The 14882-nt window shown below is 38.6% G+C and overlaps 1 protein-coding gene across 2 annotated transcripts in view; it reads right to left on the reverse strand.

Annotated features, from left to right (window-relative positions):
- Positions 1 to 883, reverse strand: part of BLNK (B cell linker) — a 103003-nt gene extending 102120 nt beyond the window's left edge. For both annotated transcript variants that reach the window (XM_052798281.1, XM_052798280.1), the window contains exon 1: positions 727 to 883. In XM_052798281.1, coding sequence (XP_052654241.1) covers positions 727 to 801 — 75 coding nt within the window. In that variant the 5' untranslated portion in view covers positions 802 to 883. The remainder of the gene's footprint in view (positions 1 to 726) is intronic.
- Positions 884 to 14882: the final 13999 nt, after the last annotated feature.

The raw sequence follows: 14882 nt of genomic DNA on the forward strand, positions 1-14882 counted from the left end.
CAGAAAAATCCTATATGTAAAATTATATAGAGAAACTTGCATTAAAAAAACCCAAAAGGAATGTAAAATAAGACTATATATCAAAATGCAGTGAATGGACTTCATTGTGTAAGCAAGCTACAGGTAGAAGTCTAAAACCTGGGTCATGGTATTCAGTAAGTTACAAGGAAAAATCTGATAGCAAGAAAAGGATATATAATGGAGGATATATTTTATATGTCTTGGAGGAGATTATTCAAGTAGTGAAAGGATGTCTGAAGACAAGCTTGGAATATTTTGTACAGCTGAGGTTATTTTACATATACTAGAAAGACATTGCAGAACTAGGAAATGTACAAGCAGACAAAGGAATAATTAAAAAAAAAAAAATTCAAGTACCTTAAACTTAAGCAACATCTAGTGACTACTGTGGGTATATATGCATTGAGAAGAAAAGATGAACAGTAGATTCTTATGGACAAGCTGTAAATTTTAAAGTGATATTCAGATATAAAATCTAGACCCACTTTCAGTGAAATGGTTATTTCTTCCCAGCAGGAAATAAATTGGGGCATGAAATACCTTTTCTATTATAAGAAATATTCCTGTGAGCAAACATTTTCAGTACTTTTGAATATCTGTGCTAGATTTAGGATAGGATACCTGTTTTTCAAAGATAAATCCAGTAAGTTTCTGCTAGCTGAATACAGACTGGACTGTCTGAAGTGTTACATATACATTCAGTACCTGTCTTAGGAGATCTGCAACTTGAAAAGCTGTCCAGTTCTCAAATTCTTCTTGAGATGGTAGTTTTGTAGCCATGTTGCTATCCAGTGAGAAAGACTTGATCTATATGAGTAACACTGAACTGTTGCTTCACTGTTCTTTACTGAGCTGCTGTAGAAATCCTAGGAGGAAGTCCTTTTTGCAACTTTTTTCCTGTTTGCTCACTTAAAGTGAACGCCTGTGAAGGGGTGTACCAATATTCTTCTATGAGTGACCCTTTCCAGTATAAGGAAACTGTAAGTTATTATATCAACATATGCAAATATCTGCCATTACTGAAATCAGTTAAATTCTGCTGAAAATCAGTGTATAAAATATTTCTGAGTCATCAGCATTAGAGGTTTAAATATGCAAACTATTTTCATATCTATTACAAAAATAATTGGTGATTGTCTCTGGCTTACCTTGAACTCCCTGATCCAGTTGCTTGGATCTGCCTTCAGATTACATTTGACTTGCTTGTGGGTTTTGGCATATTGTGCTGTGGTGTTTAGACAGAAAAAAAAAAGAGCTCAGTTGCAGAAATTTTACTTCCATATTGTCACATCGTATAATTTCATTGTTTATGACAAGTCTGGGCGTCATACTTACGGGCTTAAATAAATCACTCAATTACTCTAAAGTGACGTGTGATCTAAACTTTTGGTTTTTTGGGGGGGTGTGTGTTTGTTGTTTGGGTTTTTTTCCCCTGTCATTATTACTGCTAAAGAACAAATTGTCAATAAATTCACTCCAGTGCTACGTTATCTTTTCAAAAGGTAGGGCTAACATAAAATGCTTGTACTGAGTCAGACCATAAGCTCATCCGGTCCAGCATCTTCTTTTCTGACTGTGGTCACAAGTGAGATACCTAGGAAACTGTATAAAATAGGGCAAGTATGTAAGACTTCCATAGTATTCTCCCAGTCTTCACCCATTCTGAACTCAGGGATTTACTGATCTGGGTGTGGTTTCTACATATGCTGCATATATATCACATACGTTACACCAATGATTCCCAAATTTGGAGCCATGACTGTTATCCTTTAAGGAGGGACATGTGCAATGGACTGGGCAGGCACAGCCAGGAACCACTCCTGGGCTGCAGGAGAAGGAAGACAGATGTTTTTAGTGGATGCTGGGGCTCAGATGGAGTCGAGAGGGAGCAGAGCTGAAGGAGGATTAGGATGGGCACTTCTGTCCCTTCATGCCCCTGTCCCTGTCCAGCCATCTCCTCTGAGCTGCATCCCTGCCCCTTCTCTGCCTCTTCACCTCTAACACAGAATATGCTTCCAGTTTGAGAGGAGTGGCATATGCAATTCTTAAATTGGAGAAGGGGGCAGGGTGCATATTCTAAAATGGAGCAAGGGGGAAAATGTCTGAGAGCCATTGCTTTATAGAATGGGCAATAAAATTGCAAAGATGCAGCTGCAGCTGCTGAAACAAACCCAGATTACTTTGCTCAGCAGTTCTGAGTCACCACAACAGGACAAATATGAAAGCTTCCATAAAAGGCCAGAGACCGAGGAATGTTATATTCTGCTTTCCAATTACTCTTCCTGTTTTATTTCCCAGTGCAAAATGGATCTGGGGCACATGTTCAAAGATTAAAATGAATTTCAGCTAGGTTGAAATGTCTCATCTGCTATCCTTCAAATTTTCCTGCGTGTATTTTTGCTGTTAGTGACTGACAGGTCAGTTGTTGCTAGTGAATACTCTTAACTCTTGGCTCTCTTGTGAATTTGCAGAACATTGAGTCTGGCAAAACTCAACTCCTGGAATTTCAGAAACGCAGAATTGAGATAGAAGCCCTTGCAACTTATACTTGGCTTCCTCAGAATAATCTCCAAGTGCCTGACTGGCACACTATAAGCAAAATTATGTTGAGTTTCATAGTGTTTCCTAGTGTTTAATGTTTCATAGTGTTGGCTGTGAGTTGTTCCAAGGGAGACAACATTTCCCTGGATGACGGGAGGGAGCAGTACTTTCTTCCACTGTGTGCAGGACCAGAAGAGAGAGGTGCATGTATTCCTCCAGAAATTTTGTTTGCCTAGCTACAGGAGTGATTGTGTCAGTAGTAGGGTCTTCATGTATGGTGGAGATGGGAAGCAGCTGGGTAGGAGGTATGTGTGAGTTACAGGTTTAATGATTGCTTAGGGGGAAACAACAAAATAACAGATGGCATCAGGTGTGAAACATGAATAAAGAAGTGAAGCGCAGCAATGCTGTTATTTCTGTGGTACAGGCTGAGTTTGGTTACTCAGTAGGTGTAAGTGGTTCTAGCTCAGAACTCTCAAAGGCAGATTAAAAATAGTGGTTTAAGGATTCTGCAGTTCAGTGTGTGCTGCCAGCAGTGCCTGCTCTTCTTCCTACGATTGCCGTTAGACCACTAGCATTTTCAGAAATACTGGCATGCAAGGAGCTGCTCTTTGCTGCCTGCTGCCCTCCGCTGTTATGTTCCTATGCTGTCTGGCAGTCTGCAGTGTGAGCTGAAGCCGTACCCTGCCAGCTCACCCACCTTGCTGTGCCCAGGCCTCCGTCTTCTCCCACCTGGCTGCTCTCTGATTGCTCTCCCCCAGCACTAATGTCTGGCTAGTTCTCCTATCATTGCCTGTGTTGACATTGCCTTAATTTGTGCTCTGGGTTTTCAGAAGAGTACTCTCAAGAGGCCGATGTTTATGCAGTTCACCTCTCTCCACTGCATGAGACAGAGATCTATTTGGGAAGGTCATGTTCAGTTTTGTGTTCCCAGAGGGGCTGTAGCAGAGGTGGTTGAACCACAGGGACTGTGGCTTGCAAGAAATATTTTGCCATTTGTGTTTTAGTCGGATTAGAAATGATGGCAACAATAAAAAAAATTAAAAAACAGGGATGTGTGGAGGCTCATCTGGGATCCTGCAGCTAGTCTCTTGATGCTGATACTGGCTTGATCAATGCCGTAGTTTTCTTTCCTCAGGTGTGCGCGACAAAAATGGAGAATGTTATCATGCGCTTCCACTTGCTTTCCACTACCCTCAGGGGGATTATTTCAAGAATTGCTGGCTAGGAGGACCCCAGATTTGGTTACCAATTCTACTTAGTACCCTCATACTTCTAGTTACTCTATGCAGTATATCACCTTTCATGACAATCCAAGGAAATATGTGCACTTGAACACACACTGGCTGTACAGGCTACGGTGCGGGGATCCTTGAGCAGAATATTGAGGCTTCCAGAGTCCACCAGATAAAGACAGGCCACAGATGCTGTTTCTTTCCAAATGTCCAGGTGCCTACACATAACTTTCAAGCAGATTGTAGATACTTGAATGAGAACCAGCACTAGCCCTGGGCAGGTCATGCTCACTCGTTACTGAATATTCCCTGGAGCTTCTTGATCTGGCATGGACACTGTCAGACTTAAAAATGTGTTCGGGTACATGTGCAGAGTGTAATCTGTTATTTTAAACTTGTATCTAACTGGAGACATTAAAGCTTTTCATTCATACTGTTTAAAATTTCACTTCTCAAAAAAAGGCAGAAATCTGATTCTGTATATTAAGAAATTTAATTTTTCTGGAGCCCTTAGCAAAAATGACATGTAGTACTTGAGAACTACCAAATTTCAGAGGAATCTTATTTAATGTGTGCATTTTGTACACCAGGTAATTTGACTTCTAAACAGATTCATTCTCATACATAACTTGTAAATAAAGCAGAGTTAACACATCGTTACAGTATATATTTGAATGTATTTTTTTCCTACAGTCTGAACAGTGCAAGCCACATAAAAGGCACGTCTCTACAGGCTACAACTCCTTGGAGTTTCATAAAGTAAGTTCTCAATTTGTGGTTTCATAGAAATCGTTAATAAGCAGTATAAAAACTGGTTCCTAGATCATATCACTCGCAGTTCTTACTAAATACAAGTATACATTTTCATGAACATAAGCACTAAATGTGTTAAACTTATTTCAAAACTTTCAAAGTCAAGTTCTGCTTTGCAAAACCCTGTAGCAGCTGCAAGCAACTTATTTTACTGGATGTAACACTGGAATACTGCTCACGGGAAAATATACTTGAGCAAAACAACTCAATGAAGTATTACTGTACATAAAATATGAACCATTGTCACTGGGGTTTTTTGCCCATTTTGTACAAAAATAATGAAAGGAACATGACTTACCATATACTAATTTTTCTTCTCTCAGGAACACATATTGGAGCTGATTCCAAAGAAGTTAAAGGAGCAGTTTCTCATGTCTGGTCTTCCTCCTTAAACTGTCCCATATGTATTTTGTTGTTGTTAGTGTGATTGACAGGCTTGGCATTCATGGTGGGTGGGAGAAAAACATTCTTAAAGTAAAAAGCTAGAATAATCTCATAGTCTGAATAAGTCTACAGAGAATGTTGGAAAATGAAGGCTTACTTACAGCTATCTGCCTAGACGTTTGATAAAATTTTGCTGATTGGTTTTGTCTTTTTTTTTCATGTAACAGGAAATAAAAATAACAGAATCAACAGAAATCATAGGGTCTGGAAGGGACCTCAGGAGATCTAGGCAGGGCTTCAGCAAAGAGGCATGATCAAATACAACTAGAGCAAATTGACTGAGTCTTGGAAATCAGTTTGGTAACCCTTTTTTCTAACTGTGGGTCCTTGGGGAAGCATCAGATTCACCACGTCCTTGGGTGGCACAGCGGGAGGAAGAACTCTAATAAATTCTGTGCTATACTGCTGGAGGGTGCAAGAGAAAGTGTCTGTTTGTAAGGATAATTGCTGTCTAAGCACCAGATGGGCTGGACTTGGACATCCTTTCTTTCCTGAGGATGAAAGTTTCATTAGCGTTTGTTCATAAGTAGTGATTTAGGAAACTCTTGTTTAGTCTTTTCATTCTCAGCACACTCTTCAATTTGGGTGCATCTTAACTGAAAAATAGGGTGGCCAAACTGGACCCAGTATACTATTCTTTATCCTGTGGTAAGTGCTTCCATCTCAGCAATATCCCCATGTACTTTAGAAATATGCTTGTTATTCAACATCTATGTTATTAACAAAATACTGAATACAATTAAGGCCAGAACAAATTCCTATGGGACCTTACTTGAAATACCCATTGAGTTTGAAAGTGATTCACAGATATCTTCTCAATGTGAGCCAGATAGGCACTTACAATATACAGTACTGTCATCACATTTCTTTAGTTCGCATGTGATGATTTTTATATGGGACCCCATCAAAAGCCTTAGTGATAAAAAAAAAAAAGCGCCTTTGTGCCCCTTATCTACTAGGTAGCTATTATATCAAGGAAGGAAATGAGACTGGTTTGACACAGTTTGTTCCTGACAAGTCAGTTTTTACTGCAATATTAAAGAAACAATTTATATTGAGGCCCAACATTTGCTTTAGTATATTTGTGAGACTTGAAGTTGGGCTGACTGTTCAGTAGTTCACTGTCTTCCTCCCTCATCTTAAAGCGTGGATGTTTGCTCTTCTTTAGCTAACGTCATTTTACTGAACTACATTATGTGCTGAATTTATAGCACTCACAGTTCAAGGATAATGCTTTAGCTAGTTATTTACATAATCTGTATTGAGAATTTCATTATGCCATTCTTATTTAACTTTCTAATCCACATTAATATCGGTAATAAATATTCTGATCCTGCTGTGACTGCTATCAAAATTAAGCATCTGGTCACAATCTTTTCTGTGAAGACTAATTAAATACTTCAGTTTTCTCTCATATTTGTTACTTATTCTCTTTTTTTCCGCTAAGGTGTGTCATTTCAGCTGAATTTTAATTATTGCCAAATGCTAGGTATTTTGTTTGCTTGTTTTGTCACAGAGGCCGAATACACAGCATAAAACCCATTGTCTTAAGGGCAGTTGCTCTTTGTGTTATCACTCAGCCTTTTAAAATGTTTTTATATGGCTTTTGATTGTTAGTTTGACCTTATCTTTGAATCTAGCAACAGATTCAGCCATTATTCTAGAGAGATTTTCTCACATCTAACCGTGCATTAAAAATGTACTTATTCTCATAGGTATTTGTTTGTAACCTGAATTTTGCACCTAGTTTTCTTCTTCTTTTCAAAAATCCATGTTTTTAACTAGTACAATAAAATATAACAGTAATAAAAACCCAACCTGCTACAAAAGTGACATTATTCATTAGAAATTCTCTTTGATTTTTTTGAAGGCTGGAATTGATGCTGTAGTGCTTGGTTGTGATATCCTTTGCAAGTACTCAGTATTCTTTGCAGTTTAACTGAGCCTTTTTTTGATTTTTATTCTTTTGAACACCTTGACAGAACTTGCTGTCTATTCCTCTAGATTCATATGCTGACTTGTATAGTTTGCACTTACATTTTATATCATTTCTTTATAGAACCTCTCCTTCTTTGAAATTCATCTGTGTGTTGACTATTCTGATAAAATATAGGAAAACGTGTATGAACAGATTTCTGCCTGGCAACATTTATATGCATTAAAATCTAGTAAGTAAATTTCAAAACAGAAAAACAATATTATTTCAGTGTCTTGCCTTATCATTTAAATAACATTCCTAGGCAGCTTAAATTTGAAAAGCTGCAGCTGATGCTTATTTTAAATTATTTTGTTTATGTTCTTTTGATGGATTTTGTCAGTATAATGAATTCTCAGTGAAACACTATTGATTTCTTTGAGGCTTGTACGTTGGTATGTGTACGTCTTTCACCATGCACATGACTCTTGATAGGAGATAAATGGAAAAATGTCAAATTAATACTTCAACTCCCAGTGGGCATACTAATGCATCATTGCATGGTATTTTACAGTGGAAGATCTCAACAAAAGTTGACCCTGTAGGTGTTGAAGACTGCCATGAAGTTAGTATAAGAACCAGAGTGGTGGGGTTTTTTTGCTGCATCTGCTTCCCAGGTCCAGAGTTCTCTGTCTTTGCAATGAACTTGGCCAACTCCAGCTAATTGTAGTTAGAGGAAATTCCAAACGATGTTTCTAAGGAATCTGCCTCAGTGTGACTTCCAAACGAGGGCTAGATTTAAATAAAAATACACAAAGATGTGCATTTATTTCAAGTGTTATGGATACCATTCATTTCTTTGAGGTATAGGCACAGAGGTATGTCTCCATTCCCCGCTTGCCCCATACTTCCACTGTACTCCTTACAGCCCTTGTAACCTTTGGAACAGTACATCCAGCTACCAAGCAGCAGTTATGTTGATTTCCCCGGTGAACTAGTATTACTCAAGTTCACTGAATTGATAGTGGCTTGAACCAGAAAAACTTCAGTTACAACAGACTTTGGAGTCATAACTGAAGTATTTGTTGTTAGGATGCATTGTTAACAGGAAATGTAAGGTACGTCATGGAAAACAGAGTTGCTTCTGTTTTGAAGAGGTATTTCTTCCTGCTTAACATATGGGTTCAGAGAAGAAGGATGGCATTTCTCCTGTGCTCTTCCTGAGCTGGGGAACTTAGAGAGACACATCACAACAATAGTGAAGCATTAGTGTACCACTGTTGTAGTATCATCAGTATTATAGTGTATACATAGTACATACTATATATATAGTGCATGTATAATATATAGTATAGTAGTATAGCATGGTATTATAGCACTGTAGTATAGTGTTATGATATAGTGTTTCTGTGCTACTGACATAGAATCATAGAATCATTTCGGTTGGAAAAGACCTTCAAGATCATCGAGTCCAACCATTAACCATGCCCCCTAAACCATGCCCTGGAGTACCCTGTCCACTCGCTTTTTGAATACCTCCAGGGATGGTGACATGCAGGTTTCATTCAAAAACTTGTACCAGGTGAATTCACAAAGGTCATAGCTTTAGTTCTATTTACTTAGAATGATTGAGATAAAACTGGACAAGGAAAATAACTGGATGGGGGAACAGGACACTGCAAAATCTAGGACCTCTCTGCAGGACAGCAGAAGGTCTCAGGGAAACCAGTCAATTGTCATATGAAGGAGGGAAGATCTGGGAACAAGGTGTTTATTGCTTATTGTCATAAACAGAGCATGTGGAAGAAGGAGGCAAAAAGTGATGGTTTTGGGGGGCCCAAAGAGTTCAGGGAAGCATGTTGTTCACTTTTATGGGTAAGAGGAATTGGGTGGAGCACGTGCCAGCTGGCCAGCATCCAGATGTTGTTTGGACCAAAAATAAGTAAACCTTCTCCCTACTTGCAGTCAACAGAGCCTTGATATTGAAGTTGGAAAAATGAACTGAGCCTGTTAAATAAAGACAAAAGAAAAGAGGAATTCAAAAGGGGAAGGGGGGCTTAGAAGATGGATAGAAAAATTGAAGAGCTTGACAAAGGGAGGGGGTGTAGGAGTGGAAGGGTACAAAAAATAAAGAAAATGAGAAAGGAGGTGATGGGGAGACAAGCTGTATAAATAGACAATGTTTCTCAAGGTTTTTGGACTCATAAATAGAGCTTTTACATGTCTTGTGTCCTTAGCCTGCTGACATAGATAAAATTTTATGAGCAGAGTTTATTTGACAGTCAAGAGAGAGAGAATATGATAAAATCTCAATAAATAAGAAAGACCTTAAGAGCCAAGAGGTCTATAAGTTTGGGGTTTTTTTATTTCTGACTGCAGTATTTGGGGAGTGTCAAAAAGATATTTCAAGAGATAATATGTTTATGATAATAAATTTTAAATGAAAGAACTATCAAGAAAAAATGTCAAAAAGTACTTTTTAATTTTTCTCATTTGAGTCACACAAACTCAACAATTTCATAACCTTTTATTCTAGCACCTTTTTATTAGTTTGGTTTTGTTTATCATTTAGGTAATGGTAATGTCATCAAACTTCTCTATCAGCATGGTATTAAGTGAAATTAGATCTAGGTAAAATGATCTTATGATAACAAGAAAGGTATGGAAGGAACAAACATTCATTGACAGATTCTTCCCCATACCAAATCTGGAGGAGTCTTCTATTGTTACATACTGAATACAGTCAGAATTTAGTATGGTTATGTCCATTCTCTTTCCATTTTTCTTGCGAACTAGCTTTTGCTTTTGTCAGCCTTTCTTCCATAGCTTTAGCATCTCCAGTTCAACTGTCACAGAGATACTCAAGGAAAGCCGTGAATATTCTCACAGGTATTTTCTTTGCACAGTGCCAAAGTCGCTTGTTGCAGTACGAACTGATGACAATACAGAGTTGTTTCAGTTTATTCTTCTCTCCTCTCTTCCAAAGGCAGAAGCCATGCTAATCATGTTAGTTTATTTCCAAGGAAATAGTGTTGCCTGTTGGAAAAATGCTGGGGCTTCTAAATATAATTAGGTAGAGGGTGAATAATGACATGGGATGTACCAAAGGGCAGTTTTGTAGTACCAGTTGGAATTACTGGGAATGAGGGTAATAGCTGACTGCTGCTTGTGTATGTCTTGCATGACAAACAGTACCATTAAAGTATATCTTGAGATTTTTCCTGTTTCTGGGGAATATACTAGGGAATGCTGGGCTCAATATCCATGCATATTGCAACCTAATGGAGAAGACTCCAGTAACAGCTGCTCTTGTGTTTTGTAACATTCCTCTGATAAGCTTCTTAAGAATCTAGATATGAGGTGTTCAGTATGCATCCATCTACTGACAGTATTATAAATATTGTATTTCTGACCTTCAGATTTTCTCTCTTGATTTCTGGTGAAATGATAAACTTGCCAGTTTGACACTACTGACATTCTGTCTGCCTGGTCTAACATTGTTATACCATGATGCTTTGTCATCCCATTGTCATGGGAATGATATATCTCAAATGATGAATATACTTGGAAGCAATGTGGGAAATAAACACATTGTCTAAACTTCATTTACAAGACTTTTTGTTGCAAAATGACTTATTTTGTGTCCAGTATAATTGATTCGTGTAATGTTGATGTGTCTAAGATCAATGCTGTTTTCTCAGATAATTTAAAGGAGGATAAGCTACTATTCAGGTGGATCCTGAGTATCTCAATTATGGTTTTAGCGAGTTTTTCCCTTGCTTTTGATTTCCCATGCACTGCATTACTGGGCTTTGCAAGACAAACTGAACAGTAGTGGAAATAGAAGCTTCTTGTTTTCCTTCAGTGGTGAATGCTTCACTTCTCTAGAAATGTTCTCTTCCCTAGAAGTGGTGAAAGTTAACTTCTTTTCACCTCTAGAGAAGTGAACCACAAACCATAGGAGGTGAGAAAGAGGAGAAATGAACACATAAAAATTTTGCACTCTGGTATAATTTTTTTTATATACCTGTTCTATGTTTTTGAACACACCTCAAAAGCAGTCCTACCTTAGAATTCCATGCCTGTTTTCAAAAGTTGATTGGATGTATGAGGTGAATGAGACCTTGATAATGTTACCTACATTCCTGATAAATTGAAGTCTATTTTGATTCAAGTGTTTTATGAAAAGTTAGTGGGAGTTGTTTATGCATAACCTTCATGTCCTCATTCCTCTGTTATTAAAAAGAAATGAAATGAGAACTTAAACATAAAAAAAAAAAATTGTCAACAATAAATGTCAGGCTGATAAAAACCTCACCACTGACCTTCAGAACAATGAGATTTGACTATAATGTGATTATCCTCTGAGGTCAGAAGTTACAAATCAGATGATGCAGTGATGACTCTAGTCCTCTGCAACCTACACATTCTGCATAACATCCCATGCCTCATTTGCCACATCTTTTCCACTGTCCAGAGCATGATCTATTATTTCTCTTTGCAATTTTGCATCTTTCCATTATTGGCGGATGTTGTGGTTTAACCAGCCGGCAACTAAGCACCACGCAGCTGCTCTCTCACTTCCTCCCAGTGGGTTGGGGGAGAGAATCAGAAGGGTAGAAGTGAGAAAACTTGTGGGTGGAGATAAAGACAGTTTAATAGGTAAAGCAAAAGCCACGCACATAAGCAAAGCAAAACAAGGAATTCATTCACCACTTCCCATGGGCAGGCAGGTGTTCAGCCATCTCCAGGAAAGCAGGGCTCCATCATGCATAACGGTTACTTAGGAAGACAAATGCCATCACTCCGAACGTCCCCCCCATTCCTCCTTCCTGACACAGCTTTATGTGCTGAGCATGACATCGTATGGTCTGGAATATCCCTTGGGTCAGTTGGGTCAGCTGTCCGAGCTGTGTCCCCTCCCAAATTCTTATGCCCCCCCTAGCCTGCTTGCTGGTGGGGTGGTGTAAAAAGCAGAAAAGCCCTTGACTCTGTATAAGCACTGCTCAGCAATAACTAAAACATCCCTGTGTTATCAACACTGTTTCCAGCACAAATCCAAACCACAGCCTCATGCTAGCTACCATGAAGAAAATTAACTCTGCCCCAGCCAAAACCAGTGCAGTGGACTACAGCAGACAATTGAATTCTCTGGCAATTCTCACCTCTTGGTCAGCTGTGCCCCAGTTCATAACCAAAGCACTTAATGTGCTATACATATAACTGGCACGTGGGAGCACAAAAGCTATGGGAGCATACACCGGCCCCGATATACCTGTATCAGTAAAATTAAATGGAATGGCCCATAGCTTATAACCGATTACAGATTATATAATGTCATTGTAAAATTGCTCTTAACTGTAGTTTGTCTCTCCTCTTTCCTGTTGACTTGGGTAGCTGACCTTAGTTTAGTTTGATTTACAGGCGCAGAAATGATTTACAGTTAACTCTCTATCACAGCATATGCTGGAGGCTTTCTGATCCAGTGTCCCTATCACATCACTGAGATGATGCCATCAACGATGCTTACCTGCCAGCCCAGCTTTTGGATTTCTACTGCCAGTTTGCAAAGTGCTTACATCAGCTTCTAGAGTCATGTTTTTGTTTCTGGTTTTAAAGAAAGCTTAACAACATGTAAGGGACAATAACTACCAAGTAGTTTTGAGATTACATCTGGAAAGCCACACAATCATTTATTGATTAAACAGTTTCTTTCTTTACTGGGGATCTTACTTTTTTCCCCATAACTTTATCTAGCAAGACTTGATGCAGGTCCAAGCAATGCTTAAATTGAGGTATTGGAAGACTTAAGTGCTGAAAACTACTTTGCGTAGAGAAGGAGTCAATAGAGGTTCTGCTCTGGATGGACCGAACTCAGGAAGTTCATGATGCTATCAATAATTTTTTTCATTTTCCTTCTCATTCTCACAATAGATGAATTGGACTCAGCTCTCTTACCTCTTGCTGTCTCTCTCACAGCACGCAAACCCCTGTGAATCAACACTCTCTGTAAGAGCAGAACAGCAGGAGAGCAAGGCCACAAAGAATGCAATACTTTTGTGGGGGTTTTCTTAGATTAGTCTCCTTCAGATTTCTTATCTGTATCCCAGGAAACCTGAGAGCACAGATACTTGCTTGTCAAGAGGCTCTCTGAAACAAAAATAGGCTGAAAACAATCTCTGAGAGAGCGAGGAACATCCTAGGAGGGATGTGGTGACCAGCTTCAGCTGGCTCTCTGAAAGACTGGCTTCCACCCTGCCACTGATAGAAAGCTGGCTAAAAAAAACCAAACCAAAAACCCAACCCTCTGTTTAATGTGAGGCAATATATTCATAAGGATTGCCTTTCTGCTTCCCTTTTTTCCTGACTTTCTGTCAATTTGCCTTCAGATTGCAAACTGCCTGTGGGAGTGGGGAGTTGTCCCCCTCTTGAAAGATTAGAAACATCTTAACAATAAGGTGATTCTATTGTAGAAAAGCTGCTTTCTGTGTTTGCTCACTCCGACTGAAAGACAGAGCCTTTGTATTTATGGCATTTAATCCTTTAACACAAACATCCTTGCCTGTACTACCTATAACTAGTAAAAAAATACTTTTACAATTAGTTTCTACCATTACTCCAGTTTTAGAGACTCAAAAGTATTTCTGTGCAAGTGCATATAGAAGAATTCTAGAGCATCCATCCTACAGAAGTAGTCTCTGTCCAAATACAATCTCAGAAAGAGCAAAGCTGAAATGTAGCATTTCACATAAAATTTCTCAGTGATATTTGATAGCTTCATAACAGTAGAAGAATTTGGGAGAAAATTTGACAGGAATAACTCTCTCTGCTTCAGAAGGTAGCCACCTTCTTTAAGACCTAGTTGTAAAATTTTTTACCTAATAGAAGAATTTGTTTTGTGGGTATGACTTTGTTTGGAAACTTGGAAAGCAAAATCAAGTGAGCTTCCTGAATGGAGCTGACCCCCTGCTGTTTGATTCTTGTGTATCATTTAATGTGCTTGTAGAGAATGGATCTTTAGAGTCTCTCTTATAGTCCCAGAGGAGATTAATAGTACTGGGAACTATTTATCGAATGTTGTATGGGAATGTTACTGTTGAGGCTTAATTTTTGGTGAGGGGATTTTAGTAGGTTTTTGCCTAATTCGCCAGTGGATTGTATCGTTGGGCTGTCCGAACACGTTGAGTGTTCTAATAATGTTCTAAATCTTTTTTTCACATTTACTCTCACAAGATATACTGCAGAAAATTTTTAATCTGATTACCTTGGTTAGAGATCTAAATTGCAAATCCATCACAGATAAACCCACTCATTTTTATAAACTGGGTAAGCAAAGATAAAAGAACTGTCAGAAAGGATGCCTTTTAGCAAACTGTTTTATCAAAATGACCCCAGAACTATTCAGTTAAAGTTCAGGGAGAACTTGAATCAAATGAAGTGCTGTTTATTTCCAGAGAGGATCTTAATCCTTAGTGTGCTTTGCTTAACATTACAGGATCTTCTGGGAGAAGTTAGGGCTTGCCTTTGAAGTTACCAGCTGAATTCTGAAGACTTTGCAAGAGAGCAGAGCACTTTGCTGGACTGACACAGCACAAAGGTGGTGAAATCACATCACTGTTAATGAATGTTTTTCAGTATATTTTGAGAAGATGAGTTGGAGCTAAAAAGAAGTGAAGGGGATTATTGGCAACTGTGCTTTTCACTGTTTGAATAATGTTTCAGATAAGGATATCAACTTACTTTTTTTTTTTTTTTTTTTCCCCTCCTGAAACTTGATGAGGACTTAGTAGAACAGGGAATGTGTAGTAGCACAAACTGTACAGAGGAATAAGATATTACAGTTGGTTATAGCAGGTGAGATACCCTGTGTGTTTTCAGTCGGCACTAGGGCAAAAATAGGAACAGCAGAAGAC

Source organism: Harpia harpyja, chromosome 10, assembly GCF_026419915.1.
Source record: "Harpia harpyja isolate bHarHar1 chromosome 10, bHarHar1 primary haplotype, whole genome shotgun sequence".
NCBI lineage: Eukaryota > Metazoa > Chordata > Aves > Accipitriformes > Accipitridae > Harpia > Harpia harpyja.